At 59.4% G+C, this 26567-nt stretch overlaps 2 protein-coding genes and 1 long non-coding RNA gene across 12 annotated transcripts in view; 2 read left to right on the top strand and 1 right to left on the bottom strand.

Annotated features, from left to right (window-relative positions):
• Nucleotides 1-96: 96 nt before the first annotated feature.
• Nucleotides 97-9823, top strand: ANKRD9 (ankyrin repeat domain 9). 4 transcript variants are annotated; one of them, XM_030320035.1, is made up of 4 exons: nucleotides 97-714; nucleotides 3889-3960; nucleotides 4422-6594; nucleotides 9137-9823. In XM_030320035.1, exons 1-3 carry the CDS (start codon nucleotides 678-680, stop codon nucleotides 5447-5449), a joined length of 1137 nt encoding a protein of 378 aa, XP_030175895.1. In that variant the 5' UTR covers nucleotides 97-677; the 3' UTR covers nucleotides 5450-6594; nucleotides 9137-9823. The 4 variants fall into 4 exon arrangements, with proteins under 4 accessions (XP_030175895.1, XP_030175896.1, XP_030175894.1 ...); XM_030320036.1 differs by lacking the exon at nucleotides 97-714 and adding an exon at nucleotides 2699-2876; XM_030320034.1 differs by lacking the exon at nucleotides 97-714 and adding an exon at nucleotides 3290-3751 and having other exon boundaries at nucleotides 9140-9823.
• A 1749-nt stretch (nucleotides 9824-11572) lies between these two features.
• TECPR2 (tectonin beta-propeller repeat containing 2) overlaps nucleotides 11573-26567 on the bottom strand; it is a 108074-nt gene continuing 93079 nt past the window's right edge. For all 7 annotated transcript variants that reach the window (XM_030320021.1, XM_030320023.1, XM_030320022.1 and 4 more), the window contains 3 exons: nucleotides 14286-14427; nucleotides 13713-13862; nucleotides 11573-13387 (listed from right to left, as the gene is read on the bottom strand). In XM_030320021.1, coding sequence (XP_030175881.1) covers nucleotides 13236-13387; nucleotides 13713-13862; nucleotides 14286-14427 — 444 coding nt within the window. In that variant the 3' untranslated portion in view covers nucleotides 11573-13235. The remainder of the gene's footprint in view (nucleotides 13388-13712; nucleotides 13863-14285; nucleotides 14428-26567) is intronic.
• Nucleotides 20828-23670, top strand: LOC115516888. The gene is made up of 4 exons (XR_003969696.1): nucleotides 20828-20865; nucleotides 20945-21433; nucleotides 22528-22834; nucleotides 23065-23670. It is a non-coding gene; the product is annotated as an uncharacterized LOC115516888 (long non-coding RNA).

Below are 26567 nucleotides of genomic sequence, written 5' to 3'. Positions count from 1 at the left end.
CCTCCCCCGTTCATGCTCTGTCTCTCTCTGTCCCAAAAATAAATAAAACATTGAAAAAAAAATTAAAAAAAAAAAAAAAACCAGCCAGCATGTTTGGCACCAACCTCCTCCCCCAGGGAGCACTCCCTACCTTCCTCCCTCTACCTGTAAACACACACCCTGAACGGCTCTCCTCACTACCTGGGCACACCCAGATGCCTGTCCTGTGGGACAAGTTCTTCCAGGACAGAGGGGAGTGGGGCTTGGGTTGGGTTCCAGAGGAAACACCACAGTGTTAAAAGTCAAACCCCATACCAAGACAGCTGTGCTGGTGAGCACTCCCACTCCCTGCTGAGGGCATCCAGGACTGGGCAGGGTAGCCCCTCTCCACCCCAGGCCTCCGTCTCTTCATCTTCCATCCACTCCCCTCTGCCCCAGCCGCCCTCCACCCCCTCCAAGTCCATCCTCCCTTCCTGAGGGAAGCTGCCCCTCTGCACCCTGTTCGAACTGTTCCTGAAGCAGCCTTATAGGGCAGCCGAGCACCTGGCATTAAAAGGCTGACGTGGAGGGGCACGCCCTGTCCCTGCGTCCAGGCCCCAGCACGGTCCCCAAGTAGACATAGGCAGGATGTTCACAGCCAGAAGCTCTGCGAGACCACACGTGTGCCAGGCACGGGGGACAGCTCCCACCAGCAGAAGATGCCTCGGCGACCCAGAGCAGCATGTACCCCAGAGGGTGAGTCTGAAAGTAACCTTGGGAGGAGAGAGCAAGGCGCTGGCAGCGAGGGCTGATTGGTGCCATGATGGACAGTGTTACAATGTCAGCTACCACCGTGGGAAAGACCCAGGGCTGGCAGGGGGTGGGCAGGATGGGCACACGGGCCTTCAGAGTTACCCACCTGTTATTTCTTAAACTGGACCGTTTGGCATTCATTATGATTATTTTCATATGCCTGAAATAATTCACTAACCAACTGACCTCCAAACCCTTTCTGCCATCACTTCCAAATCCTCAGGACAAACCCAAGCTACCTGCCCCAGCATTCAAGGACATATGTACCTTGGCCCCTCCTGACTGACATCTCCAGCCTTCTTCAGCCACTCCCAGACCTTTGCTCCAACTGTTCCTCAGCGGGGAATGCCTTTCCTCTGCCCACCCGGTCTTTCTGGCTAATCATGTGCACAGGAAGCTTCTAAGTGGTGGAGATATGGGGTCAGACATGACCTTTTAGAAAGAGGCCTTTCGGAACCCCAGTGAAGAAGACAAATTGAAGGGAAAGGCAAGGAGGGCAGCCAGGGCTGGAGAGAGACTTGCCCTGAGGCCAGCTGCACACCCTGGCACCTGCGGCCGATGCCCTTACAACCTCACTCCACTGGTAGTCCTGGAGATGGCATGAGGTCTCAACTCCGGCCCTGAAAAAGGATGAGGACGAGGAAGCAAGGGGCCCGAGCTCTGAGCCACAGGTAGTTCACCTCGGGCACCACTTCCCTAGGAAGCTCTCACTCCCAGGGTCTGGGGGCTCCAGAGGGCAAACAGTCAACCCCAGGATCTCCATTCACTTTGCCCCTCCCCCCATCATACTCAGAGACGTCCAGAATGGGAAAGCTGGGAGAAAATGCAGGGAAACTGAAGGCCTAGAGAGAGGAGCAGGGGAAAGCCTAGGCGAGGCAGGTGGATCCCACATTCCCGGGTCAATGACCTACTTTCTCTAAATCTGGTGGTCGCCCTGGACCCCATGAGCTTCACTGCGGGCCTATGAGATCACACCCCCCCTAGGTGGGGCAGTGCTCCAGGTGGGGGCATCTGGTGGGGTCTCAGCATGACCTTGGGTGCCCGCATGTGTGGCACCCCAAACCTCGGACCCTTCGTGGAGAGTCTGGGGCAGCTGGGGCCCAATCCACCACCATGTCTGAAGAAAAGTAGGCGAAGCACCTGGTTTCCCTTCTGGCTGGTCCTCACTTGGGAGGCCACCTCCCTGCGAGCCTCAATTTCCTGGCCTGTGAATGGGGGGGGGGGGGCGGCATAGTTTCCACCGCTACCGATTGTGAAAATGAAGTGAAATCAAGTGTGTTTAGCACTGAGATTGGCACACAGTCCGAGCTCATTAATAGCTGCCTGCATCCATTGGACCGTCCCCTGGGAACGTCAGCCTAGAGCAGGGGCTCCGGATGCCCCGACCCTGGCCTGGCAGAACGCAGTTGGGTCCCTTAGGAGGAGTCAGAGCTCCTGCCCTTTGATCCCTCCATGGACTGATGGGAAACAGCTCCGGAGGTCTCCCTCAAGGTCACAGAGGGTTACTGGGGAGGTGGAATAGGACTTCTGGGGTGACGAGGGAAGTCACACTCCAGGGAGCCGGAGCGCCTACGCGCGCGCCGGGACCCACCCCGCAAATCGGCCCAATCATCCTCTCGTTCCCGGGCCGCCGGGGGGCCTTTCCTCGCCCGCAGCTCGGGTTTCCGGGAGCCCCGCCCCGCATCGGCCTGTGCCAGCCCCGCCCCCCCGCGCGCCCGCAAGTTTCTCCCAACTTTTCCGCGGGTCTGGCCGGGCGCCCCGCCCACCGGCTGGTGACGTAACAATGGTGCAGCGTGGCGACCAATGGGCGGCGGCGGGGGCCGGCAGTGCGGGCCAATGGCTGCGGAGGACGGTCCCGCGGTCCTACCCGGCTCCGACCGCACTGCGCCGCCCGCCGCCCGCCCGCCGCCGGCGCCGCCGCCCAGCGATCCGGCCGCGGCGGCTCAGACCGCGGCTGCGGCGGGCGCGGGCGGCGGCGGCTTCCTCTCGCCCGCCCGTCTTGGGACCTTTGCCTGCGCGCCTACCCGCGGGGTAACAGCGCGCGCTTCGGCCCTCAGCGGGACGGGGACTGGGACGTCAGGCCCAAGGCCCTGCTGTCCCCCACGGTGAGTAGTCCCCCGCCTACCCCCGGCCCGCTCGGCGCGCAGCCCCAGCCCCGGGTGCTCTCCCCTGGCCGCCGCCCCCTCGTGTCCCCTGGGCATATGCACACGCAGGTGCAGCCCTCGCTGCTCTGGCCACCGGTCGGCAAACACCCTGGCCTCGACCCCCGCGACCCGCGGCCGCCGGGAGGGGACGGGGAGGAGCTGGCGGGCGGCCCCGGGCGTACAGCCCTGCCTTCGGTGGCCCAACCCCCCCATTCACGGAGCCGCGGCTGTGACTCGCTGCCCAGTGACGTGGGGCGGCCCAACTTTACGTAACCCGCCTGGCGCCCCACGGGTATCCACACAGGGGTACATACACCTGGGACGCAGAGTCCCAGGCTTGGGGGGGGGGTGTTTCGGGCATGGTGCCCCCCAAAGAGCACTGCGGCTGTAGCCCACTCCCCAGAGTGTTCGTCTCTGTAACTTAGTTACCCAGTGTGTGTGGACGCGGCCTGTGCGCTGACCCAGGCCCCTTGTGACCAACAGCTTACCCTTGAGAGAAAGCAATGGGGAGCTTGGACCAGGGTCAGGAGTCAGAGACCAGGGCTCAGTTTGGGGCCGGGGGCTCAGCGGGCAAGGTCAGGCAGGGCTCAAGCTGGGCTCCCTGTGGGTTGGGGGCTCCCCCCCCCCCCATTTCTGGAATGAGCCCAAAATGGGAGGCAGGAAATCTTGGTTCTAGGCTTGGCTGTACCATGACTTGCTGACTGACCTTGGACAAGCTTGTCTCTTGCTGGAAAATGGGATGACAGTACCTGCTTCATCTAGTAGTTGGGAAGATCAAGAGAAGTTGCAGACCTGGAGGGGATTTGCTGTAAAGCGTTGTGCATACCCGTTTCTAGGTTGATTTCGTTGCGGCCTCCTCCCAGCAGCTAGGGTTGATGATATCCAGTAAACATCATGTTTGGGTGGAAGGCTCCACCCCAGCTCACCCAGCTGGGGCTCACAACTTCCATTTCTCCCACCCCCTTTTTTACAGATGAGGAAGTTGAGGCTCAGAGAAAGAGAGTGATATATACTCAACGTCCTGTGATCAGAGTGCAGGAACCAGGTAGGTCTGGGTCTAGAACTCTGTCCCTGTCTGGGATGGGGGGAGGCCCTAGGGGCTCCCACCTGTGGTCAGGGGTCAGAGGATAGGGTCATGGTTAGGTGGAGCTTGGCTCAGCTGGAGAGGTGGGCTCCAACTTTCCTGCCCCCCAACCTGGTCTTTTCTGTTTGGGGTTGGATGCACCTGGTGAGCCTAGTCAGCCAGGTCAGCAGGTCTCTGGGCTGAAAGAGGTGGGGAGGTGGGTTTTCGGCGTGGCCTTGATGGCGGGTGGGGCTCTGAGGGTAGGGGGAATGGAAGGGCATCTCTAGCAGAGGTGCCGGAGAACAAGACACTTTAAGGGAAGGAGAGCAGAGGCAGCTAGATCAAGGATGTGGGAGGTGGGTCGGGACCTAGCAGAGAAGGGCCCCTCCTAAGCAGCAGGCAACCTCGAGCTTTGGAGCCTCACCGCGATCCCCTCCCCGCAGGTGCAGGTGGTCAGCTGCCGCCGGGCCCATGCCGTGAGGCCGGGAGGCAGGCGTCCGCCACCAGCATGCCGTGGGACGCGCGGCGGCCCGGGGGCGGCGCGGACGGCGGGCCGGAGGGCGCAGGCGCGGCGCGCTCACGGGCGCAGAAGCAGTGTCGCAAGTCGTCGTTCGCCTTCTACCAGGCCGTCCGCGACCTGCTGCCGGTGTGGCTGCTCGAGGACATGCGCGCCAGCGAGGCCTTCCACTGGGACGAGCGCGGCCGCGCCGCCGCTTACTCGCCCTCCGAGGCGCTGCTCTACGCGCTCGTGCACGACCACCAGGCGTACGCGCACTACCTGCTGGCCACGTTCCCGCGGCGCGCGCTCGCGCCGCCCAGCGCCGGCTTCCGCTGCTGCGCGGCGCCCGGGCCGCACGTGGCGCTGGCCGTGCGCTACAACCGCGTGGGCATCCTGCGCCGCATCCTGCGCACCGTGCGCGACTTCCCGCCCGAGGAGCGCGCGCGCGTGCTCGACCGGCGCGGCTGCAGCCGCGTGGAGGGTGGTGGCACGGCGCTGCACGCGGCCTGCGAGCTGGCGCGCCCCGAGTGCCTCTTCCTGCTGCTTGGCCACGGCGCGTCACCCGGCCTGCGCGACGGCGGCGGCCTCACGCCTCTTGAGCTGCTGCTGCGCCAGCTGGGCCGCGACGCCGGGGCCCCCAGTGCCGCCGCCGCCGCCGCCGGGGCGCCCGCCTCTGCGCCCGGGGAGCCGCGCCAGCGCCGCCTGCTGCTGCTCGACCTGCTGGCGCTGTACACGCCCGCGGGCGCCGCCGGCCCTGCCCGCCGGGAGCTGCTGGGCGACCGGCCGCGCTGGCAGCGGCTGCTGGGCGAGGACAAGTTCCAGTGGCTGGCGGGCCTGGCGCCGCCCTCGCTCTTCGTGCGCGCCATGCAGGTGCTGGTCACCGCCATCTCGCCTGGACGCTTCCCCGAGGCCCTGGACGAGCTGCCGCTGCCGCCCTTCCTGCAGCCGCTGGACCTCACGGGCAAGGGCTAGACCTCGGCGGGGAGTGGGGGGGGGGGGCTGGTTGTTGGATTTTTGGAAATACTATTTTTCAGAGCGTTGTACCCAGCACTTTACATATATTGATCTCTGTATAGGAGAATCTCTGCTTCGTATGTTGCACGCGCTGCAGGCTGGGCCTTGATGGTCAGGTGGGCCCCCGGCTGCGGGTTTCTGGGGTCCGGCTGAGCCCAGCTCCCCGCCTCCCTCCCTTTTTGCAAGGGTACAGGAGTCACGTGACTCCTAGAGCCAGGCCCTACCCTCTGCTCACTGTCCAGCCCCTGAAGCTTTCATTGTTGATGTAGAGCCTCCAGGGCCAGGTGTCCCAGAGGGAGTGACAGCTGAGCTGAGCAGGAATTGGGCAGGGGCTGTGGGTGTGGACCGACGTGCCTGAGCTGGGGACAGCATGTGCGAGGGCCTAGAGGCCAAGAGAGCAGGTCCTGTGAGGTTCTGGGAAAGAGGTCCTCTGTGCAGTTGGCATATAGGGCCTTGCGAACTCCTGTGTGGGGCAGAGGAGGACGGGAAGGCTTGCTGTGCTGGCGTGGGGGGAGGCGTGATCCAGGCTGTGCTCCCGCTTCTCCCGCGTCCCCTCCTTGGATATCCTTGTGACACCTCCCCCCAGAACTGGCGTATCCAGGCCTGGGCTTGTCCGTCTTCCCTGATGAGTAGCAGGCACCAGGTCCCCCGCTCCTGCTTTCCTCTCCTCTGCCAGGAAGCCTCTGGTGCCTCAGGCCCCTGTTCCCCACCTCCCTCCACCCTGTCTTCTGGTGGTGGTAGATGTGCCTTCCTCCGGGCCTGACCTGGGTCCGGCCCTTGGTGTGGGATCCCAGGTGTTCCCCTGGCCCAGTCCCCAGAGGGTGACTGGGTGGCTGTGGCTCCCAGTGGGGCAAGCGCTCTTGCCCCAGCTAACGGAGCTGGCTTCTGTAGGAAGGTTCTGAAGAAGATTGTTAACGGATGTGCCGCCATCCTTCAGGACAAATGGACTGATGGACAAGCCTGGTCCGTGCCCTAAGGAGCCTCGAGGCCAGGGAGGATGGCCAGGCCGTTCGGCCCCGGGGAGTTCCGCTGGGCTATGAAATCCAAGCTGCGTGGCTCGGGCTGGAGGGCCACGATGTCCTGCCAGGAGGAGACGGCTAAAGGTCTGCCGGATGGCGGGGAGGAGGGGAGAAGGGAGGGGTGCACAGCCCAGTGGCTGATCCTAGATGGCAGGTGGGAGTGAGGGCTCCTCCCTTCCTGCTGTGCGTCCTGGGGGTCAGTTCAGTAGTTTCTCTGAAGGTTGACACTTGGGGGCGGTGGATACTAATATCTCTCCCAGCTCAGAACCGGGGGCATCAGGAACCCCTGGCTCTAGGTGGTCCCAGGTCCTCCCACCAGGGATGCCATTGTGGGGGAGAGTGCATTGCCTTTGGGGGTGCGTGAAGGTGGAGACTAGGGTGGCCCAGAGGAGCAGGTCGCAGTGGCTTCCGGGCAGTGGGCCTGTGGAGGCGTTGGGGGGATTCTTGGTGCCCGGATGCCCCAGCAGCTTCTAGAAGGCCTAGGCACCTGAAAGGGAAAGGTTTGCAGCCTTCTCCCCCGTCTCCCCAGGCCCAGCTCCATCTTCTGTGGGGTGAGCCCTCCTGGGCCCCTCTTGCCTTACACACTATATTACGGCTGCCCTTTTGAGGTCCCTGGGCTAGGACTGGGGTGAGGCAGAGGTGGGGGAGCTGCCTTGCCTCAGGACTCCCCGGGAGGCCATGGAAGGGGCACCCCACAGAACCCGTTGTCAGGCATGCAGGAGGCGCGACCTGGGCTCGTTCTGGAGTGGGTGGCGGGATCGTCATGGGCCCTGCCGCCTGGGGGCCCAGCCTGAGCACGCGTGTTCAGGGGAAGTTCTGGGGCCCACGGGCAGTGGTTTGCTTTGAAGGTGACCAGCAGGCAGCTCTTGGTGGGACTGAGCGGCAGCTGTGGGGACCTTCCATCACTTGCGGGGTGACTTTGGGGCCCACCGGAGGCCCCTTATGCCCTGGAGGGCTGAGATGGCAGGAGGAGGGTATCCCAGGGCATTAGCCCTTGGTGTCCTCACCGTGGGTGGGTGGGACGGGGTCCGGGAGGGTAATGGAGTTGACACTGCTTGGAGCCGCAGGGAAGGCTGAGGGAGTCGAGGTCAGCCAGCGTCCCAGCCGTGTGGCAGCAGTGGGGCCTGATTGCTGGCACAGCTGCCCCTGTGACGCCGGGGACGCCTGGCTCGGGGCATGGCAGGCATCACTGAGCAGAGGCCCCAGAGAGGTGGTGCAGGGTGATAAGGAGAGCCTCGGGGCTATCTGGTGGCCGCCGCTGGCCAGAGGGAGGGCAGGAGGCTGGGCAGGAAGTCCCTAGTGTTGGGCTTATCAGTCCCTGGGACCCTCCAGCCCCAGCAAGGACAGCCAGGTCGGTGGGGGCCATGTGCACCGAGCGCTGGGGAGGGCCAGAGTCCGTCAGGCCCCGCCCAGGTGTCCCTTGGCAGACGGGGACTCTGCTCGGTGTTGGCACGTTGCCTTGATGGCTTCTCTGAAGCAACTGCTCTGCCCAGAACAAGGCCCACTTTTCTCTGGGGTGAAGCACACTGGTTCGTTTGGCCCACTCATTCCGGTCTTAAGGAGGTTTGACTGTGGCCAGTCCTGCCCCCGACCACGCCCACCCATCGGCCCAGTGACTCCCAATCTGGTGGAGCTCAGGGGCCAGAATCTTTACCCCAGACGCCTGCCAGGGAGGACAGAGGAGGCTGGGCCACGAACCGGAAAGGCACACCGTGGGACCGCCCTGCTGTCGGGGTGGCCTGGGGGAGGCGGCTGTGAGGGCAGCGAGGGCCTTGCTCTGCCCCTCCTCTGGCTGTGGGGACGTGACTCCACGCAAGGGCCGCGCCACATGCGGATTCCATCCTGGTATTACCTCGATGCAGATTACTCTGGTGTCCCTTCCTCTCCATGCCTCACCAACTGTCAGCTACTGTACTGGGAAGAGTTTCCTGCATTCCCGCCGGTCCTGTTCAGAACAGGGATGCTTCCCGGGGAGCCGGGAAGGAAGGAAACCCTCGTGGTCAGGGACGGCCACATGCAGTGTTTGCACCTGTTCCCGCCCTGGCCCCACTGTGGTTGTGTCCTGCTACCTTTTCTTTTTTTTTTTTTTTTTAAAGGAAAGAGCTTCCCACTTATTTTTTTTTTAAGTTTATTTAGAGAGAGAATCCCAAGCAGGCCTCACACTGTCAGCGAGGAGCCCGATGTGGGACTCGAACTCACAAACTGCGACATCATGACCTGAGCTGAAGTCGGACGCTTAACTGACAGCCACCCAGGATCCCCTTGTCCTGCTACATTTTTATTTATTTATTTTTTTTTTTAATTTTTTTTTTTTTTCAACGTTTATTTATTTTTGGGACAGAGAGAGACAGAGCATGAACGGGGGAGGGGCAGAGAGAGAGGGAGACACAGAATCAGAAACAGGCTCCAGGCTCTGAGCCATCAGCCCAGAGCCCGACGCGGGGCTCGAACTCACGGACCGCGAGATCGTGACCTGGCTGAAGTCGGACGCTTAACCGACTGCGCCACCCAGGCGCCCCCTGCTACATTTTTAAATGGAGCATGACTGACAGACGATAGATGCACAGAGTTTATTTTTTCTTAAAGATGAAAAGAGGCCTTTTCTTTTTCTTTTTTTCTTTTTAAGTAGGCTCTCCGCCCAATGTGGGGCTTGAACTCACGACCTCGAGATCAAGAGTCTCATGCTCTTCCCGCTGAGCCGGCCAGGTGCCCTGAGACGCACAGACTTTAAATGCATAGTCTGAGGAGTTCTGACAGATGTCTACACATGGAACCACCACCTTGATCAGGACAGAGGTGAAGACCGAGATTTCTGTCTTAAGTGATTTTTAAAAAGAATTTCTGCTTATAGAATTCACACCGGAGGCAGAGCACTGGGACTGCAGAGAAATCCAGGGCAGGGCCTGGCAGGGTTTCCTCACGGAAACATTGTCCTGCTCGCCCTCCATTGTCTGGCTGCCAAAAAAGGGGCCAGCTGCCTGCCACCAGCCCACCGACCAACCACTACGAGCACGTGGGTGTATTTTCTTCCAGTTTTTTCTATGCACGTATATAAATATATTAAAATTATTTTCTATGCCTATTTTTTACATACATGACATCAGATCGCTTAAATCATTAAGTACTTTTAAACTTACTGTAGTCTAAGCACTTTCCTATATTGTAAAATGCTTTGTAAATGACTTCTCAGGAGCCTCTGGTGTTTACTTGGTGATATTTGATTCAGCTAGTGTTGACAGCATAAGGAGTTAATGTTGGCACTTTTTAAAATGTGAATTTTATTTATTTTGAAATAAATAATACATTTACATGGCTTGAAATTCAAAAGATACAAACCCACCAAAGGTTAGAAGGGTGCGAATACCTGTGCATTGTATTATTTCCCTCTCCCTTCTCTCTCTCTCTCCCCCCATGTATCTGCAACACCACGTTATTACACACGGAAGACCTGTGGCATCGATGTGGCCAAGCCCTGGCCCGTTTCCTCCGGGACACGTGCCTCTAACAGCCACACAGGAGGCCGCGCTGGAAGCTGCCCCTGGAGGTCAGCGGTTCGCATCACGCAATGATAAAATGGCCTGTGTTATACACTTCCCCCCAATTTAGGATTTGGTCCCGAGGACAGGATTCCAGAAGTGGAGTTTGTGGGTTTGCAAGTTTGAAGATTGCTCCGCGTGCGCCCCACCTGGGTGCCAGGGGTTAAGCTAAGCGACACGCTTTCATCTGGGTCCGTACGAGAGCCATAGGTCCTCCGACTGGCGTGTACAAATGTTTAAGGTACATCGTCATCGTCTGTGATGCCACAATTATTTCCCCTTTTAATCTTTTGTGGGGTTTTAAATTTATCACATTTTAATATTTTGAGGAAATCAAGTCTGTATACTTACTTCTCCTCTGTGGCTTTTCCCATCACTCTGGAGTCTAGAAAGCCTTTGCCATCCAGAAATCGGATACTGTTTTCCCCCTAGCTTTTTCTTTAATCCATTTAATGGCTATTTTGTCCAGATAACGAGGCAGTGGTCCCCATCAGCGGTGACCGCACCCGCCTGTCCCCTCTTCTACGACGTGCCCCCACCGTGCCAACTCCTGGCGGGCCTGGGCAGCTGTGTCCCTGGCCTGCCCTCCCACGCCACGCTTACACCGCCTGCTGCTGTCATCGCTCTTGGCAGCCCCCACCTGTTTCTTCCCCCGACAGTGAGGCGGCCTCATGCAGCACTGGTCTGGGGTTCCACAGAGCTGGGCTCCGATCCCAGTGGCCCCTGTGTGACCTCCAGCAAGTCAAGGAACCCGAGTGTCCCTGAGACTGACGGTATCTCTCTCAGGGGGCTCTGGTGGGACACGAAGCAGCTCAGGGGCCTCGGGCGCACATCTGGCAGTCGGGGACCCTTGTGGGCACAGACATTGTTCTGGGACTTCTTCCCTGCCTCCCTCCAGCAGAACGCGCCAGGGAGGGTTCTGACAGCCTGACTTAAGCCCACCGGTTCCTTTGGAGAGGACTCCTGTCTTTGCACGATGTACTTAGTCTTCCATCGGGAGGGTCGGCCGTGTCTTCCTTCATTCAAGCTTTGTTTGACATCCGTGAAGCGGGACATTCCCTGACACGAGTCCGACATTTCCTGGCACACGATGTGTCCTGCTGCCGTTACGAACGTGCTCTCTTCCCATGTGCGGGCTCCCGGCAGCGCACTGCGGCTACTTGCCATTGTTTCTTGCATGGAGGCTGGGGAGCCCCTCCAGAGCCCGCCCACAGCAGCCCGGCCTCAGCGGGCCTCCGTGCGGAGACAGCCCCGCGCTCCGCCTCCCCGGAGGGTGTCCTTCCCAGGGGCTGCCGGGGTACGTCTACCTGTGGAGCGACGGTTCGGTCAGGACGGCCGCCCCGGGGAACCCGGTACGCATTTGCACACCAAGCAGGCCACGCGACGGCATCCGCCACGCTCTCCTGGCAGGGGGGCCGGGCTGGCGAACGCCGTCGGCAGAGGCTTCCGGCCCCCGTGGGCGGGTCACCCCCGTGAGTGCCCACCAGGGGTCCCTTCTCACGGCTCAAACACCAGACTCGACCACATTTGGAAAAAGTCTAGTTTATTGCACTGTCTCAAAGCACAACTAAAATTTAAACCGGAAAGGAAAACCGTACAAAGCACTGAAGCTAAAAGTAGTTTCAAAGTATCAAACTAGACTCGGGTTTAATTGCACTAAAGTCCCGTGGGCTTAGGAGAGCTCTGCCATCTGAGAGGAGCCGGACAAGGCACGACAGACACACAGGAGCCGCAGCCAGCCTGGGCCGGCCTCTGCCGTCCCCCAACCTTTCCGTTTAAAATAAGGGTTCTATAAAAGTGAAGTGGGATCTGGGATTTCAGCATCCTGCCCTCGTTTAGACCTGGAACGCCTCCATCTTCGCGGCTGGCTGGTCCTGTCAGGGAACGTATTTTATCGCTCTTCACCTGTGGCCTGGGGCTCCCGGACACACTTGCTTAGTAGAAAACAGGCATCGAGTAACTGGGCCCTGGGCCAAAGGCAAGCTAAAAACAGCAGCGAGGCTGGAGGCCCGCTCCCGAGCTGGGTCTGGGGGGGGGGGGGGGGGCCCGGGGGGGGGGGGCCGGCCGGGCCCCAAGCCCCGTGGCCCAGCGGCCGGCGAGCAGAGGGGGGCCCTGTAGGCGGAGCCCACGGACCGACGGCCGGCGCGGCCACGGTGGGCCCAGTTTGAACCTTCCGGGGTAATCAACCCGATGCCCGCCTCTCGGGGCCAGCCGGCGGGTCCCGTGACGGCCCTGCGCGTTGAGGACACGCGGAGGGGGACGCCCGCTCTCTGTGACGCTGCAGCCGGGGACAGCGCGGGCTCAGGCAAACCACGCAAAGGAACGAAGGGCCCTTCCAGTGGTTTCAGGAAAGACGTTTCTCCTCTAAATTTGTCAGAGTTGATCTCAAATGAGGTATCTTATGCAGGTTTGTAATACAACGAACGAAAAAGGCAATAATTAGTAGACTCATCCCGTGAGGATGCTTCTGGTCTTTACGATACCCGCCAGCAGCATTAGTTAAATACTAGTCTAGAGACTTTTCTCGGTTACTAACGTGGCTGGGCTCCCCCACGTCCGGCCGCCCCTACCTGGGCCTCCGCTGCCTTGGAAACACGCGCACCTCTCCCACCCCGTCTCGTCCACCGGCCTTTACTGTTTGGGCTGAAGCGTGTTCTCCAGCAGGCGGCCGGGAGGGCGTGGGCGGCGTGTGCGTGCGTGCGTGCGTGCGTGCGTGCGCGTGCCGCATCCGGGCACAGCCCAGCACCCCGCCTCTCAGACGCGGCCCCCGTTGCCCGAGCGGGGCGTCCGGCGCGGAGCGTGTGCCGGAGCCCGCGTCCCCGTGGTGGCAACGAAGCGGTCGCCAGGCCACCCCCCCGCGGTCAGAGAGTGCCGACCTCCGGCTCCGCTTCGCCGGGGGTTACCCACGCGGCCGTCCCCGCACTGGGCCCGGAGCGGCCGGAGGAGGACAGAGCAAGAGCTCAGAGGCGCTGCCGCTCTGGCCACGGCTCCGGGCCGCTCGGCTGAGGCCGTGGGTTCTGGAACAAGACGGAAACAAACACGGACGAGAGCAAGCGTGGGCCGTCCGACCCGGCCCCACCTGGCTGGCCGAGAGCTGGTGAGGCGCGGCCGAGAGCGAGCGCCACCACCGCACCGCGTCCGCTGCGCGTGCCGGCTTCCTCCCTCCTGAGCGGCCCTGTCCCCGCTCCTTCAGATGACCTCCCACTCGTCCTCCAGGTCCTCGGGGTGGGGGGTGGGGGCGTGGCCGCCGTGGGCGCCGTGAGAGTGGCTGAAGGTCTTGGTCAGCCGCTGGAGGAGGTAGCCTGGGGGGCCCACTGCCCACAGCTCGTCTGCCGAGGTCACTGCAGGGGACGAGAGCCGGCCACACGCTCGTCAGTCAGCGGGCCCGGGTGGGGGACACACGCGGAGAAGGGGCCGCTCCGCCATCCCGACCCGTGCCTCGGTTTCCTCAGCTCGAAAGCGGGTGGCCCAGCACCCTGTGCTCCTCCTGGGAGACTCTGGCCAGCCAGGTGCCAGGCGCCCTCCCTCTGGTGTGACCCCCGGCTCTCTGGAGAGCGAGCCCGGCGGGGGCAGCCTCTGGTGGAGCCCCTGCTGACACTGCCCGCGGGAGCCTCGGACCCAGGGAGAGCCGCGCAGCCCCGAGCCCCGCGGAGCCCTGGCACCTGCCTGTGAAACACGTCACGTTTCCGGGAATCTTCTTCCAGTAGTCTCCGGCAGGGTTTTTGTCGGTGACGCCGTACCGCCGGGCGAGATCGCCGTTGGGGCAGCGGGCCCACACGGTCCTGGTGCTCAGGGCCAGCTGGCAGGCTTGCAGCCCTGCAGGCCGACAGCGTGTCCATCTGTCCGCATCCCTGCCGTGACAGGACAGACCGCCCCCTCCCACGGGGCTGCTCCCTCCCCCCACTGGGCCCCGTTGAGCAGGGTGGCCCCGCGGTGACCGTGCCCGGCGCCTGCCGAGGGAGCGCAGCCCCACCGGCAGAGCCCGCGAAGCTGCTGGGAGCCCGGGGCCACAGGACCGAAGGGTCCAGGCCGGGCGGAAACGATCCTCCCGGAGAGGACACCGCGGTGAGGGGGCTGGCTGGGTCCCTCAAACAAGGAATGTTCCGCCAGTGGCTTGCCGGTCACCTGCCTCAGCACAGCAGCGGAGAGGAGACAAAGTTGCCGCGTGGGGGACAGCCTGCTGGACGGACCAGGGGCCCGTGTGAGGGGACAGCCGGGACCCCCCTGCCTCGTCTCTACCTGGCACGTGCTCCCAGTCGGTCCCCACCGGCATCTCTTCGGTGATCCCCGCCCGGACGTGGACGTTCCACCTGCTGTCGAGTGCCCACAGCATCTGGTCGTTGGGGCTGGAGTGCAGGCTCACCAGCGTGACCCCAGCAGGCTGCAGGCAGGAAGGGGCTTTCCTCAGGGAAGGAGGCGGCGGGACATGTTATTTTTGGAGCCGGGCCGGGAGGTTTGGAGCCTGACACGGGGCAGGAGGTGCAGGGGAAGCCGAGCGGACCCCGTCCTGCCTCCGAGCACGGCCTCACGGGGAGAGACGCCAGCCCCGCCACGGCAGGCGAGCCCACGCCGAGGGACCGCCCACCCGACCAGGAGCCCCAGCTCGTCAGCACGGCAGGTCCCGAGGGACAGAGAGGCAGGAGAAGGAAGGGCGGCAGGCAGCGCACACGGGGACCTGGGCTGGGACGGTGGCAACAGAAGAGCACTGTGTCGCCCCCGTCCACATCCCTGTCCGACAGCAGGTGACGCGGGGGAAGGAAGGCCAGCTCTGGGTAAAGGCGTGCTGAAGGATCCGGGCCTGCGAGGGCCCTCCAAGGATGCGCGCTTGGGCACACGCGCACAGCTTCGTGCTCAGAGGTGAGGCGACCGTGGCAAAGTGCTCACGGTGGCTGAATCTGGACTGAAGGGTCTATGGGACTTTATTGAAATATGCCTGCAGGGCTTCTCTTGGCCTGAAGATTTTTCAAGGTAAAAAGTTTAATTAAAAAAATTATAGAAACAAGAACACCAAAATACGCCATTGCTCCCGTGGGCACGACAGAGGTGCGTGGGGAGGAGGCCCCAGGATGGGCCCCAGGAGCTCCATCCAGGGGTGGGTGACCTGGGGAGGGGGGAGGTCTCCCCACTCCCTCTGAGCCCTTGCTTCCGCTCTGCTTTTTGTCCGGACGGGACACGAGGAGGGCGAGGCTGACGGTGACACAGCTGCTGTGAGCGTCCCAGGAAATGGGGACTGGCAGGCAAGGCCAGTGACCCTGTCCCCTCATCCCTGCCGCTCTGACGTGGGAAGATGAGACCCTTCTCGTCAGGCTCTCTTAAGGTCACACTAGACACTGGGTCGAGAGCTGGCACAGGCCCGGCCCTCGGTGGCCTCATGACCAGTGTCAGCTGAGAACAGGCCATCATTTAATCCCTGCTGTCTCTTCTGTAAGCCCCATGCCTGCTAAGGGCCCATCCAGAGCCACCCACCTGGCCTGGTCCAGGCGCAGCCCTGGGTCCTGACGAGCGACAGGAGGGCTCCTCTTGGCGCCAGCTGTCCTCTGATGTGTCCCCTCAGGCAGTGACGTCCCTGGCCTAGCTGGTTTCTCGTCCGAGTGGACACGATGCCAGCCTGCCCTACCCCTCGGTCAACCTGTGTCCATATGCCACATCGCCTGGTCCCTTGTCCGCTTTTCATGGGACAAGAGTAAGCCCCCTCAGCGTCCTGTTTGCCACCCACTGATCTGCTCTGGTTCGTCCTGGGGCTGCCCACCCCTCAGCTAGATGCCTCTCTGCCTGTGAGGACACAGCTGTCTGTAGGGTCCCAGCCTCTAATCACTGGTGAGGACCAAACCCTAGGGTCTGGCTGTTGTCTCCCTACCGACCCGACACTGCCCATCTTCCTGGACCTCTTGGTGGTCCCTGCTCTCTCCCTTGGTCTTAAGCCTGCCTTCCTGGTCAGCTTCGACTGGAACCGAATCACTGATGCAGGGGACACTCACAGCCTCTTCTGCTTTGTGCTTCCCCCCTCCTGGCTGTGGTGACCCCACTATGCCTCACGCCCAAGCCTCACCCACACGGTGGGCTTCCCGCTGTCACGCTGACATCACATAGCTGCCAAGCCAGCCGGCAGGCGCCCTCGGGGCATGTGGGCAGAGGGGGCTCGCCTTGCTCCCCTTGCCCCATCGAGGTGGTCGGGGGGCTCCGGGCCTCTGCCATCACTCACCACCCTGCCGTACTTCTCGGCTCCCGCAGCTCTGGGCAGGAACTTCCTAACCCCTGGATTAAGGAATGGATGAAACACCACCCAAAGACGCAGGGGCACCAGGTCCCCAGTGGCTCAGCTCCTGGGAGGCCAGGGACACGCGGAGGACGGCAAAGAGGGGGGCACAGCAGCCACTCTCTAGAGAGCCACCCGCCACCGGGAGCCCCGGCACCTGCCCTGCCTGCTGCTGGGCCCCCGGGAGAACACCCAGGGCTTGGAGAATTGGAGGTCCTGTAGCTGCTGTGGGCGCGCTTCGAGAGACGGGGAACCTCCCACCTCCCCTCAACCGGGACCCGACTCTGGCCACTCCAGACTCTCTCACATGGAGCCCAAAGGCGCACGAAAAACCACACGCTCCAGCCTTGCACCAGGGGCCATCTGTCCACTGGGAACATTCCAGGGAGAGTGGGCATTAGTCGTAAGACTCCTATTAGCAAAGGGCTCCCTCTTCGGCCGCGTGCGAGGGAACCCTGGCTCAGCTCGTCAGGCCTGAGGACACGGGCCTGGGGCATCTCGGGTAGCAGGGCAGACTGGGCTGACTGTGCAGGGGAAGGGAATCAGGCAGGAAACATAAAAGGCTCTGGAGGCTAGTTTCAGATAAGGACAGGTGCTATCAAGAAGTAGAAGCCCAGGGGCGCCTGGGTGGCGCAGTCGGTTAAGCGTCCGACTTCAGCCAGGTCACGATCTCGCGGTCCGTGAGTTCGAGCCCCGCGTCAGGCTCTGGGCTGATGGCTCAGAGCCTGGAGCCTGTTTCCGATTCTGTGTCTCCCTCTCTCTCTGCCCCTCCCCCGTTCATGCTCTGTCTTAAAAATAAATAAACGTTGGAAAAAAAATTAAAAAAAAAAAAAAAGAAGTAGAAGCCCAGAGGTGCCTGGGTGGCTCAGCATGTGACATCAGCTCAGGTCTGATCTCATGGTTCATGAGTTTGAGCCCCGAGTCGGGCTCTGTGCTGACAGCTCGGAGCCCGGAGTCGGTTTCAGATTCTGTTTCCTTCTCTGTCTGCCCCTCCCCAGCTTGCGCTCTGTCTCTCTCTCTCAAAAATAAACATTAAAAAAAAAATTTTTTTTAACTTTCCCTCTTAAAAAAAAAAAAAAAAAAGAAGTAAAAGGAGCACTGTGATGGGGGAGGTGGCCCCATGACTGGGATGGCCAGGTAAGGAGGTAGCCTGAAGGTCACACAGAAGCTGAGGGGCAATGGGACAGCATGTGAGGCTCGGGGGTGGGGGGGGATTGTGTGGGGGGTGGGGGTGGGGAGGGTGGTTTGTGCAATTTACTCTACAAGCTTTTAGTGACTGTGCTAACCAAACCGGTCCCTGCAGCAGGCCAGGTGGCCGAGATGTCACTGGGCAGGCACAACCCCAGACAACAGTCACCAGCATAAATATGAGAGGTACGTAAAATCCCGAGTCACCTCCAAACGCCAAGCCCGAGATGCACAGGTGAGCTGAGGAACCCCCCCCCCCATTTCCTGTGCCCACTGGAAAGCCGGGAGGGGCTGGCGGGGCTGTGAGCTGGGGCTGGACCCCTGGGACCACACACAATGCCACAGAGCGTGCCCAGGCCTGCCCTGCTCCGGGCTCTGCAAGTGCTGTGTGTACGAGAGTCCTGTGTGCTTGGGCATTTATACCAGGTTACCCCCACTCCCCGGGCAGCACAGACACCTGTCTGCTCAGCGTGGTCGGATCCACATTGGTTTTGCCATGAAACCCCCTTTTACCTACAACATCTATTTCCATCTCATGATCTGGGCTTCCCTTTGGGAAGTGTTGCTCTAGGCCAAGCCCCATCCCGCCCCCATTCCATGGAGAACGAAGGCACTCCAGGAAGGGGAGGGAGAGGCAGGGGCCGAGCGGAGGGAACAGGACTGTGTCCTCATAGCGTTTGTAGAGGCACCGCACACAGTCCCACCCACGTCCCGAGTCGTGGCCCCACTGAGACACAGGGTCTGTCCCCTCTCCTGGAATCTGGCCTGTGACTTCTTTAACCAATAAGACATGGCAGAAGCAACTCGACGGCAGGTCTGAACCTGGGGTCCGGGAGCAGCGACCTAGTGGCTCTTCCCACAAGAGCCCTGCGGCGTGAGAAGCGGGCTATGCAGAGGCCGCACAGAGGCGGACGCGAGCACGGGCCCCCCAGGCCCGGCCCTGGGGGAGCCCAGAGGAGCCGTCCCCGCAGACCGCCTGCTTCTGAGGCGTAACAATAATAAACGACTGTTAAAAGCCCCTAACTTTTGGGGTGGTGTCTGTGGACAAGCAGCACGGAAGACGGAGAAGGCTGTGATGGGCCAGGGAACAGGGAAGAAAGAAGCGGGGTGTCACGACGGGGAAAGAACAAGAGAGGGTGGGTGGAGAGGCCCCCGGGAAAGAGGCAGGAGGGCGAGGACAAGGAGAAAGGCCACGCGAAGGCCAGGCTTTGCATCGTCTCTCCCTCCGACTCGGGCTCTGCGATCTCTCACACCTCTTTGGGGGGCCCTCAGCTCCCCCTGCTCCAGGGCCTGGCCGTCGACAGCTCTCCCTCCTGCCTCTACCCTGCGCCTGCACCCACCCTGTCCATCCTTCTGGGGTCCTGCGGGCCCGCCCGCCTTCCTGCATTTCTCCCACAGAATGCACTGGGGGTTCCCCTCGTGGCCCAGGCTCAGCCTGAGCCCGCACGCCTCTGCGCCCCGTCATCACCCCCTTCCCGCCCGCTCTCCCTCCGCACACCCTCCTTCACCCGGCAAGCCCTGCGCCTCACAGCCCGGCCTGGTGACGTCCACCTGCCTGAAGGTGCGCGCTGCTCCCTGCCTGCCGCTGAAACGCCATCCGAGCCAAGCTCTTGGCTTGCTCTCATCCAATAAAGGGACAACTTTCTATCGAAGGACCACGCGCACCCAAAAAAGCACACACATCCTAAGTGTGTAGCTCGATGGGTTTTCATAATCTGAGCACAGCCGGGTAACCACACCCAGATCTGGAAGCAGAACACGAGTCTGAGTGTCTACCCAGTCACCACCCTCCCTGCTCTGCAGACCCCACACGGGACTTGAACCTCCCATGGAGCCGGTGGCTCAGAAGCTGCATGTGAAAAAGGTAATGGCACTCCCCAGCTGGCCCTCCCCCACCCCCCGAAGCTGGAGGCCTTCCCACAGGGCAGCCCAGGGAGGCCATGGGGAGAGGGAGGGACGTAGGCCAGTTCTCAAGGGCAGAGGAGCGTAAGTGGGCAGAATAAAGCACACACGGATGCCGGGAACTGCACATTGAAGGAGGAAGGGCAACCCATCCCTATGCACATACCCTGTGAAGTCAACCATCCTGCAGCATTTCCCACACTGGGTCCCACGGAACACCCCGCCACCCTCGCCGGATGCTCATGCTGCTTACTAGGAGGGCTGGGCAAGGCATAACCCACCAATGCAGTAACAGAGGGGGTGGCGAGGAGAGCCCTGGGGCGTGAGGGGTGGGTGACCAGGAAGGTTCCCTGAGCCGGTCACCCCGGAAACGCAGGCCAGGCAGGCCCGGCAAACGCAGAGCCTGGAGCGGAGCAGGAGGTGAGGTGGCTGGAGTCCAGGGACGGAGCAGGAAGAGGTCAGAGGGCGTCAGGGCCGTGGGCTGAGGGAGGAAGTAGACTTTGTGCTGAGTGAGGTGAGAAGCCACTAGAAAGTTCGGAAAACGGGAGTAACATGAGGTGACCCTGGCTGACCTGGAGCCCGGGTGAGAGATGGCCAGGCCCAGGGACGGTGGTGGGGGCCTCAGAGCAGGCCTGGAGGGCACAGGCCACAGAGTCTGCTGGAGGACGGGCCGTGTCACGCCGGGACGGGGCCGCTCCGCTTATCTGGACCCCGTCAGAGCAGGAGCGGGGCCACCGTGCGTTGATAAACGTAAACATGAACACACGCGGCTGCTGAGTCAGAGACAGAAGACGGGGAGAGGCCTCGAGTGAAAGAAGCCGACGGCCCTTTCCCAGAGAGGAAAGCAAAGCCTTGAGACGCTGGCGGGATGGGGGGACGGCCCGTGGGCCGCTGAGCGCGAGCGCCTGCGAGGGCCGCACGGACAAGCAGGACAAGCAGGACGCGTGCTAGTGCCACAGCCAGCGCACATCCCTGGGACGAAAGAAGATGACTTCACTCTCTCTGGGGGGGATGGTTTCGGACAGGTAGTTCCCAGTGGGAACCAGTGCAGGGTCCCGGGAGCTGGGGCTCCCGTGTCTTCCCGCCCAACGAGCCGTAGCCCGCTCCCCTGCGGCTGGCCCACGGCGTCTCGCCTCGTCACCCACTTCAGCAGGCTCCCTGCACCTTTGCCGGGTTTACTTTATGAGCTCAGTTTTGTTTTGTTTTTTAAGTAATTGTTACCTTTGGGTTTATTCTTTTTTTTTTTTTAATTTTTAAATATTTATTTTTGGGGGGGAGAGAGAGAGAGAGAGGGAGGGAGGGAGGGAGAGAATGAGCGGGGGAGGGGCAGAGAGAAGGAGACACAGAATCCAAAGCAGGCTCCAGGCTCTGAGCCGTCAGCACAGAGCCCGATGCGGGGCTGGAACTCAAGAACCGCGAGATCATGACCTGAGCTGAAGTTGCTTAACCACCTGAGCCACCCAGGCGCCCCAGGTTTGTTCGTTTGCTGACTGTTTCAGTCTTTTTAAATTGAAGTATAATTAACATACTGACAATGTCACATTAATTTCAGGTGCACAGCATACTGATTCAACAACTCCATACACCCCCCAGTGCTCCCGACGCCAAGTACAGTCACCATCTGTCACCAAACAGCACGATTACAACATTGTCGATTATACTCCCTATGCTGTGCTTTTCGTCTCTGAGACTTACACTGTTCATTTCTTTGAAAAGCACTGACGAAAGCGGGGCGCCCACACCCGGGTGGCTGGAGTGCGTGCCTCTTGGGCCTTCCTCTCGAGGCTTCTGGCTGAGCCTGGGCCCTCGGGTTCACTGGCCGCGTCGCCGTGAGAGGGACTCACAGCACCTTCCGGTCGGCACCGCAAAGTCCGGGACTAAGTGAGCCCGCGCCCGTGAATGGACAAAACCGAGCACACGGGAGGCTTTCGGACAGAGCGGGCATTGCTCAGGGCCCCTGCCACCACCCAGTGAACAAAACGAACTCCCAACCACTAGGCCATACCCTCCCACAGGCTCCTTAGAGAGAGGCGGAAAACAAGTAAAAAGGACTTGTAAAAAGCGATTGAGGACACTTAATTGTTAATACTTTGATATATTTTTAGCTTTTTTCCCCATGTAAAGCTCTCTATTTAAAAAAAGTTTTAACGTTTATTTATTATTGAGAGACAGAGAGAGACAGAGCATGAGCGGGGGAGCGGGAGACACAGAATCCAAAGCAGGCTCCAGGTTCCAGGCTCTCTGTCAAGCGCGGAGCCCGAAGTGGGGCTGGAACTCACAAACCACGAGATCATGACCTGAGCTGAAGTTGGACGCTCAACCGACTGAGCCACCCAGGCGCCCCTAGCTCTTTATTTTAAACAAAAATCTGGCTTATGTTATTTTGTGTTCTGCTTTTGGCCCAGTTCACAATATAAGATGCCTTTCCCCAGGGCCGCCACCGCTGTGACTCCAACAGCCGTCACCTGGGGCGGTGGGGGGGGGGGGGTGCTGCTTGAAAACCAAGGCTGAACATCACTGAGGTGCTCTCAGGAGCATCTGTAACTGAGTCCTTCTGGTGCCCAGTCCGGGTGGGGGTGGGAGTGGGGATGAGGGCTCCAGGGAAACTTCTGTAACTGCCAGGATGATAAAGAAGTGGTCAGCAGGAAGGGCTGGGCACTGGTATTAAGCATGACTCAGGGATCAGGAGGAATACAGAGTGAGGTCATTAGCAGTCCCCAGAGACCTGGCGGGGGACCGGGAGTGGCCTGGGGCCCTAGAACCAGACTGCAAAGGGGTACGAAGTGAGAAGAGGACTAAGCCTGTGACAGAGGGCCTGGAAGGCGCAGGAGGAAGCAGAGGGCAGGGGAGAGGGCTGCTGAGCCTCCAGGAGGGGAAGGGAGAGGGGATGAGGAAGACCAAGTGATGTCCTGGGGTCACTGGAGGAGGGGGAGGGCTCAGGGCCTGGGCCCAGTCCAATCCTAGAGGCTCCTCGGTGGAGGACCTCTTCCTTTAGCACGGGCCTGGTCACAGGGAGGGAGGGGACCGTGAGGAAGAACCGTCAGGCCCCCATCCCCCCCAGCCGCGCGGGCCCCCACCATCCTCTACGACACTGGGGCCGTGGCCCTGACAAGGTACACCTTTTTTTTCCTGAAGGACGAACAGAAGAATGTCTGTGGAAGTGGACAGAAAGGAGGTTCTGGAAACTCACTAATCGGCACCGGCCAGGCTGCCAGCCAGGCAACTCAGCCCCCTACCCATCCATCTAACCCATCGTCCGCCTATCATCACGCGCCCACCTAGCCCTCATGTCTCCACCACACTCGTGCCAATCACCAGCCCACTCACCACCCAGCCTCCACGCAGCCTCCAGCAGAGATTCGCCCGGACATATCTACCACGTGCCAGGCACTGTGCTTGGTGCTAGGGATTAATTTTCTTGGCTCCAGGATATTAAAGTCTGGTGAGAGACACATCAGTAACCAAACAGTCCCACAAAAACACATAAGACCGCAACCGTGAGGGGTTCTGAGAACATACGACGTGGTCAGGCGAGGCCAGGAGGGCAGGGGAGAGCGTGCCCGGCGGAGTGAGAGCACAGGGAAGGAAGGCGCGAGGGGGCGACACTGGACCAGGCGGCTGGAGTCGGAAAGGCGGGGCGGCACCACACAGGGCCGGTCTCACAAATTGCAGGGAGGTCTGCTGGCACCCGGGGCTCGCAGACTGAAGGTGTTCGGAGAGAGAAGGCAGAAGACGTGCCTGCGGGCAGATGGTAAGAAATAAGACGCACCCACAAAAGTTTTCCCAGCTGCACGGAGGACTCCAAGGAGGGCACGGCATCCTGGCCTCTTCGTGAGAAGGGCGAAGGTGGGGGGAGGACGGAAAAGACAGGCGCCTGCCTAGGGTGACACAGGCGGCAGAGGGTTCCACAGATATCGCCTGCCCTCTGCCACCACTCTGAGAGCTCCTGAATACGGCCCGAGACATGCGGTTTCACAAAAGGCAACCGGGACGAGCCCCAACAACCCTCCTCCCCGTGGGAGAGCAGGACCAAAATGCCAGGATGGGGGTGAACAGGAAGCGGCACAGGCCATTTTGAAACCAGGAAACTTGTTTCTGCTGAACCCAAGTCCTCCAGAGGGAAGGTGAGGAAGGCCAGGCCTCGTGGTTCTTAAACCTTACAGTCTCCAGGATTTGTGTGTGGGGCTTATTAAATGGCACATTCCTTACTACTCAGCCATAAAAAAGAATGAAATCTTGCCATTTGCAACAACATGGATGGAGCTGGAGAGTATTATGCTAAGCAAAATAAGTCAGTCAGAGAAAGACATATGATCTCACTCGTGTGTGGAATTTAAGAAGCAAAACAAATGAGTAAAGGGGGAAAAAAAAGAGAGGCAAACCAAGAAACAGACTCTCAACTACAGAGAACACACTGATGGTTACCAGAGGGGAGGTGGGGGGACGGGTGAAACGGGACGGGGGTGAAGGAGGGCACCTGTGACGAGCCCTGGGTGACGCATGGAAGGGTGCCGAATCACAATATTGTACACGTGAAACCAGTATAACGTTGTATGTTAACTATACTGGAATTAAAACTAAAACTTAATAAAATGAATGAATAAATGAATGGATGGACAAATGAATGAACGAACAAATAAACAAACATCATGTTCCTGGGCTTGGGGCCAGCCTTTCCGCATGAGACCTTGGGTCTAGGGCTCAGAAATGACCTTAAAAAACAAATGTTTTTTAAATGTTTATTCATTTTTGAGAGACAGAGAGAGACAGAGCTTGAGTGGGGGAGGGGCAGAGAGAGAGGGAGACACAGAATCGGAAGCAGGCTCCAGGCTCTGAGCTGTCAGCACAGAGCCCGACGTGGGGCTCGGACTCGCGAACCGTGAGATCATGACCTGAGCCTAAGTCGGACGCTCAACCGACTGAGCCACCCAGGCGCCCCAGAAATGACCTTTTAAACCAGCACCCCAGGTAATTCTGTTCAGGGTATCAGTGGGTTACCTTCTACAATGCTCTGCACTCTGTCAAGAAGAAGGCAAGACTACACTACCCAAAGTGGTCTGCAGATTTTACTGCGATCTGTGTCAAAATCTCAGCTGTTATTTCGGGAGGAATGGAAAAGCTGATCCTAAAATTCATACAGAATTGTGAGGGACCCCGAACAGTTAAAAGCATCTTGAAAAAGACAATTTTGGAAGACTCACACTCCGTGATTTCAAAACTATGATGAAGCCACAGTATTCAAAGTGTGGTACTGGTTGAAGGACGGGCATATACACGCGTCAGTGGAGCAGAACTGGGAGTTCAGAAAACAGTCCACGCAGTCAAGTGATTTTCGCCAAGACCGCCAACATCATTCAACGAGAGCACAGCCCTTTCAACAAATGGTGCCGGCACAACTGGACTGAACACATTCAAAAGGAGGCCGGACCCTGACCTCACGTCACATACAAAATGATCTTCAAGGGGCTCAGAAATAAATGTAAGAGCTAAACCTGGCAATCGTTTCTTAGAGATGACACCAAAGGCACGAGCAACAAAAAGAGAAAAGACAAAATGGACCTCATTAAAATTAAGAACTTTTGTCTATCAAAGGACACCATTAAGAAAGTGAAAAGACAGCCCACACGATGGGAGAAATATCTGCAAGTCCCGTGTCTGATAAGGGTCTCGTGTCCAGAATAAATAAAGAGCTCTTCAACCAACAACAAGAACACAAACAACCCCATTCAACAGGCAAAGGACTTGAACAACGTTTCTGTAAAGAAACACAAATGGCCCACGAGAACACGAAAAGATGACCGGTGTTAGTCATTAGGGAAACGCGAACCGCAATTGCGCAGCACCATGCCACAGGCACCAGGATGGAGAGAAAGAGGAAAATGGAAAAGCACGAGAGGCGCCGATGTGGAGAAATGCCCCCTGCTGGAGGGAATGCCAAGTGGTGCAGCCACCAGGGAGGACAGTTTGGCAGGTTAACCTCCAAAGCTTAAACAGAGTTACCATATGAGCCAGAAATCCCATTCCCAGATATGTGCCAAAGAACTGGGTCGGGCGTTCAAACGAAAACCACACGAATGTCCAGAGCAACCGTCACGACAGCCACGGAAGCTGGAAGCCACCCAGGCGTCCGCCGCCCGACGAGTGGACAAACGGAATGTGGTCTAGCCATACCGTGGAGTGTCACTGAGCCGTGAAAGGGCGGAGGCACCGGTGACGTGGATGCACCTTGAAAACACGATGCTCTGGGAAAGAAGGCAATTGCAAAAGGCCGCTTATCATGTTGAGCCCCTCGCTATGAGATGTCTAGCAGAGGAAAATCCATACGGGGAAAAAGCAGATGAGTGGTTGCCAGGGGCTAGGGGAAGGGGGGCTGGAGAGTGGCCGCTCCCGGGTAGAGGGTTTCCTCAAAACCTGATGAAAATCTTCTGGAACTAGAGGTTGATGAAGGTTGCACAACATTATGAATGTGCTAAATGCCACTAATGGTAACTTTCACGTTATGTGCAGTTTACCACATTTTTTTTTTTTAAAGCAAAAGCTGGGGCGCCTGGGTGGCTCAGTTGACGTCCAACTTCGGCTCAGGTCACGATCTCATGGTTTGTGCGTCTGAGCCCTGCTTTGGGCTCTGTGCTGACAGCTCAGAGCCCGGAGCCTGCTTTGGATTCCGTGTCTCCCCATCTCTCTGCCCCTTTCTGCTCACACTCTGTCTCTCTCTCTCAAAAATAAACATTAAGGAAAAGAAAAAAAGAAAAAGTTGACAAGCCTCGGTTTTGCTGATGTACTATTGTTTTGCAAAACATTATCCCTGGGGAAGCTGGGGAAATGGTACTCGGATCTCTATTATTTCTTACAAATGCATGTGAATCTGCAATTATCTCAATAAAAATTTCAGTTAAAAAAAAGAAGTAGGCAAGCTAAAATGTTGGCTTATTCATATTCAAAACTTCATAAAAATGAAAAAGAAAATAAAGATTGCAAATATAAAATGGAGTAAATAAGGAATTTAAGGTTTAAGAATCACTTGGAAATGCTAAAGAATATATATAGCTTCGGTGTCCTTCCAAAGGCTGTGAGCGTGTGAGTATGCGTCCCTGCTCCTGCTTATTTTTGTCTTCTAGAGAGGAGTTACAGGACAGGCGTGGGGAGAGAGCCGCACCCCCTTACTGGAAGTACCC

The sequence above is a fragment of the Lynx canadensis genome, chromosome B3 (genome assembly GCF_007474595.2).
Source record: "Lynx canadensis isolate LIC74 chromosome B3, mLynCan4.pri.v2, whole genome shotgun sequence".
NCBI lineage: Eukaryota > Metazoa > Chordata > Mammalia > Carnivora > Felidae > Lynx > Lynx canadensis.
This window is presented reverse-complemented; position numbering and strand designations above follow the sequence as displayed.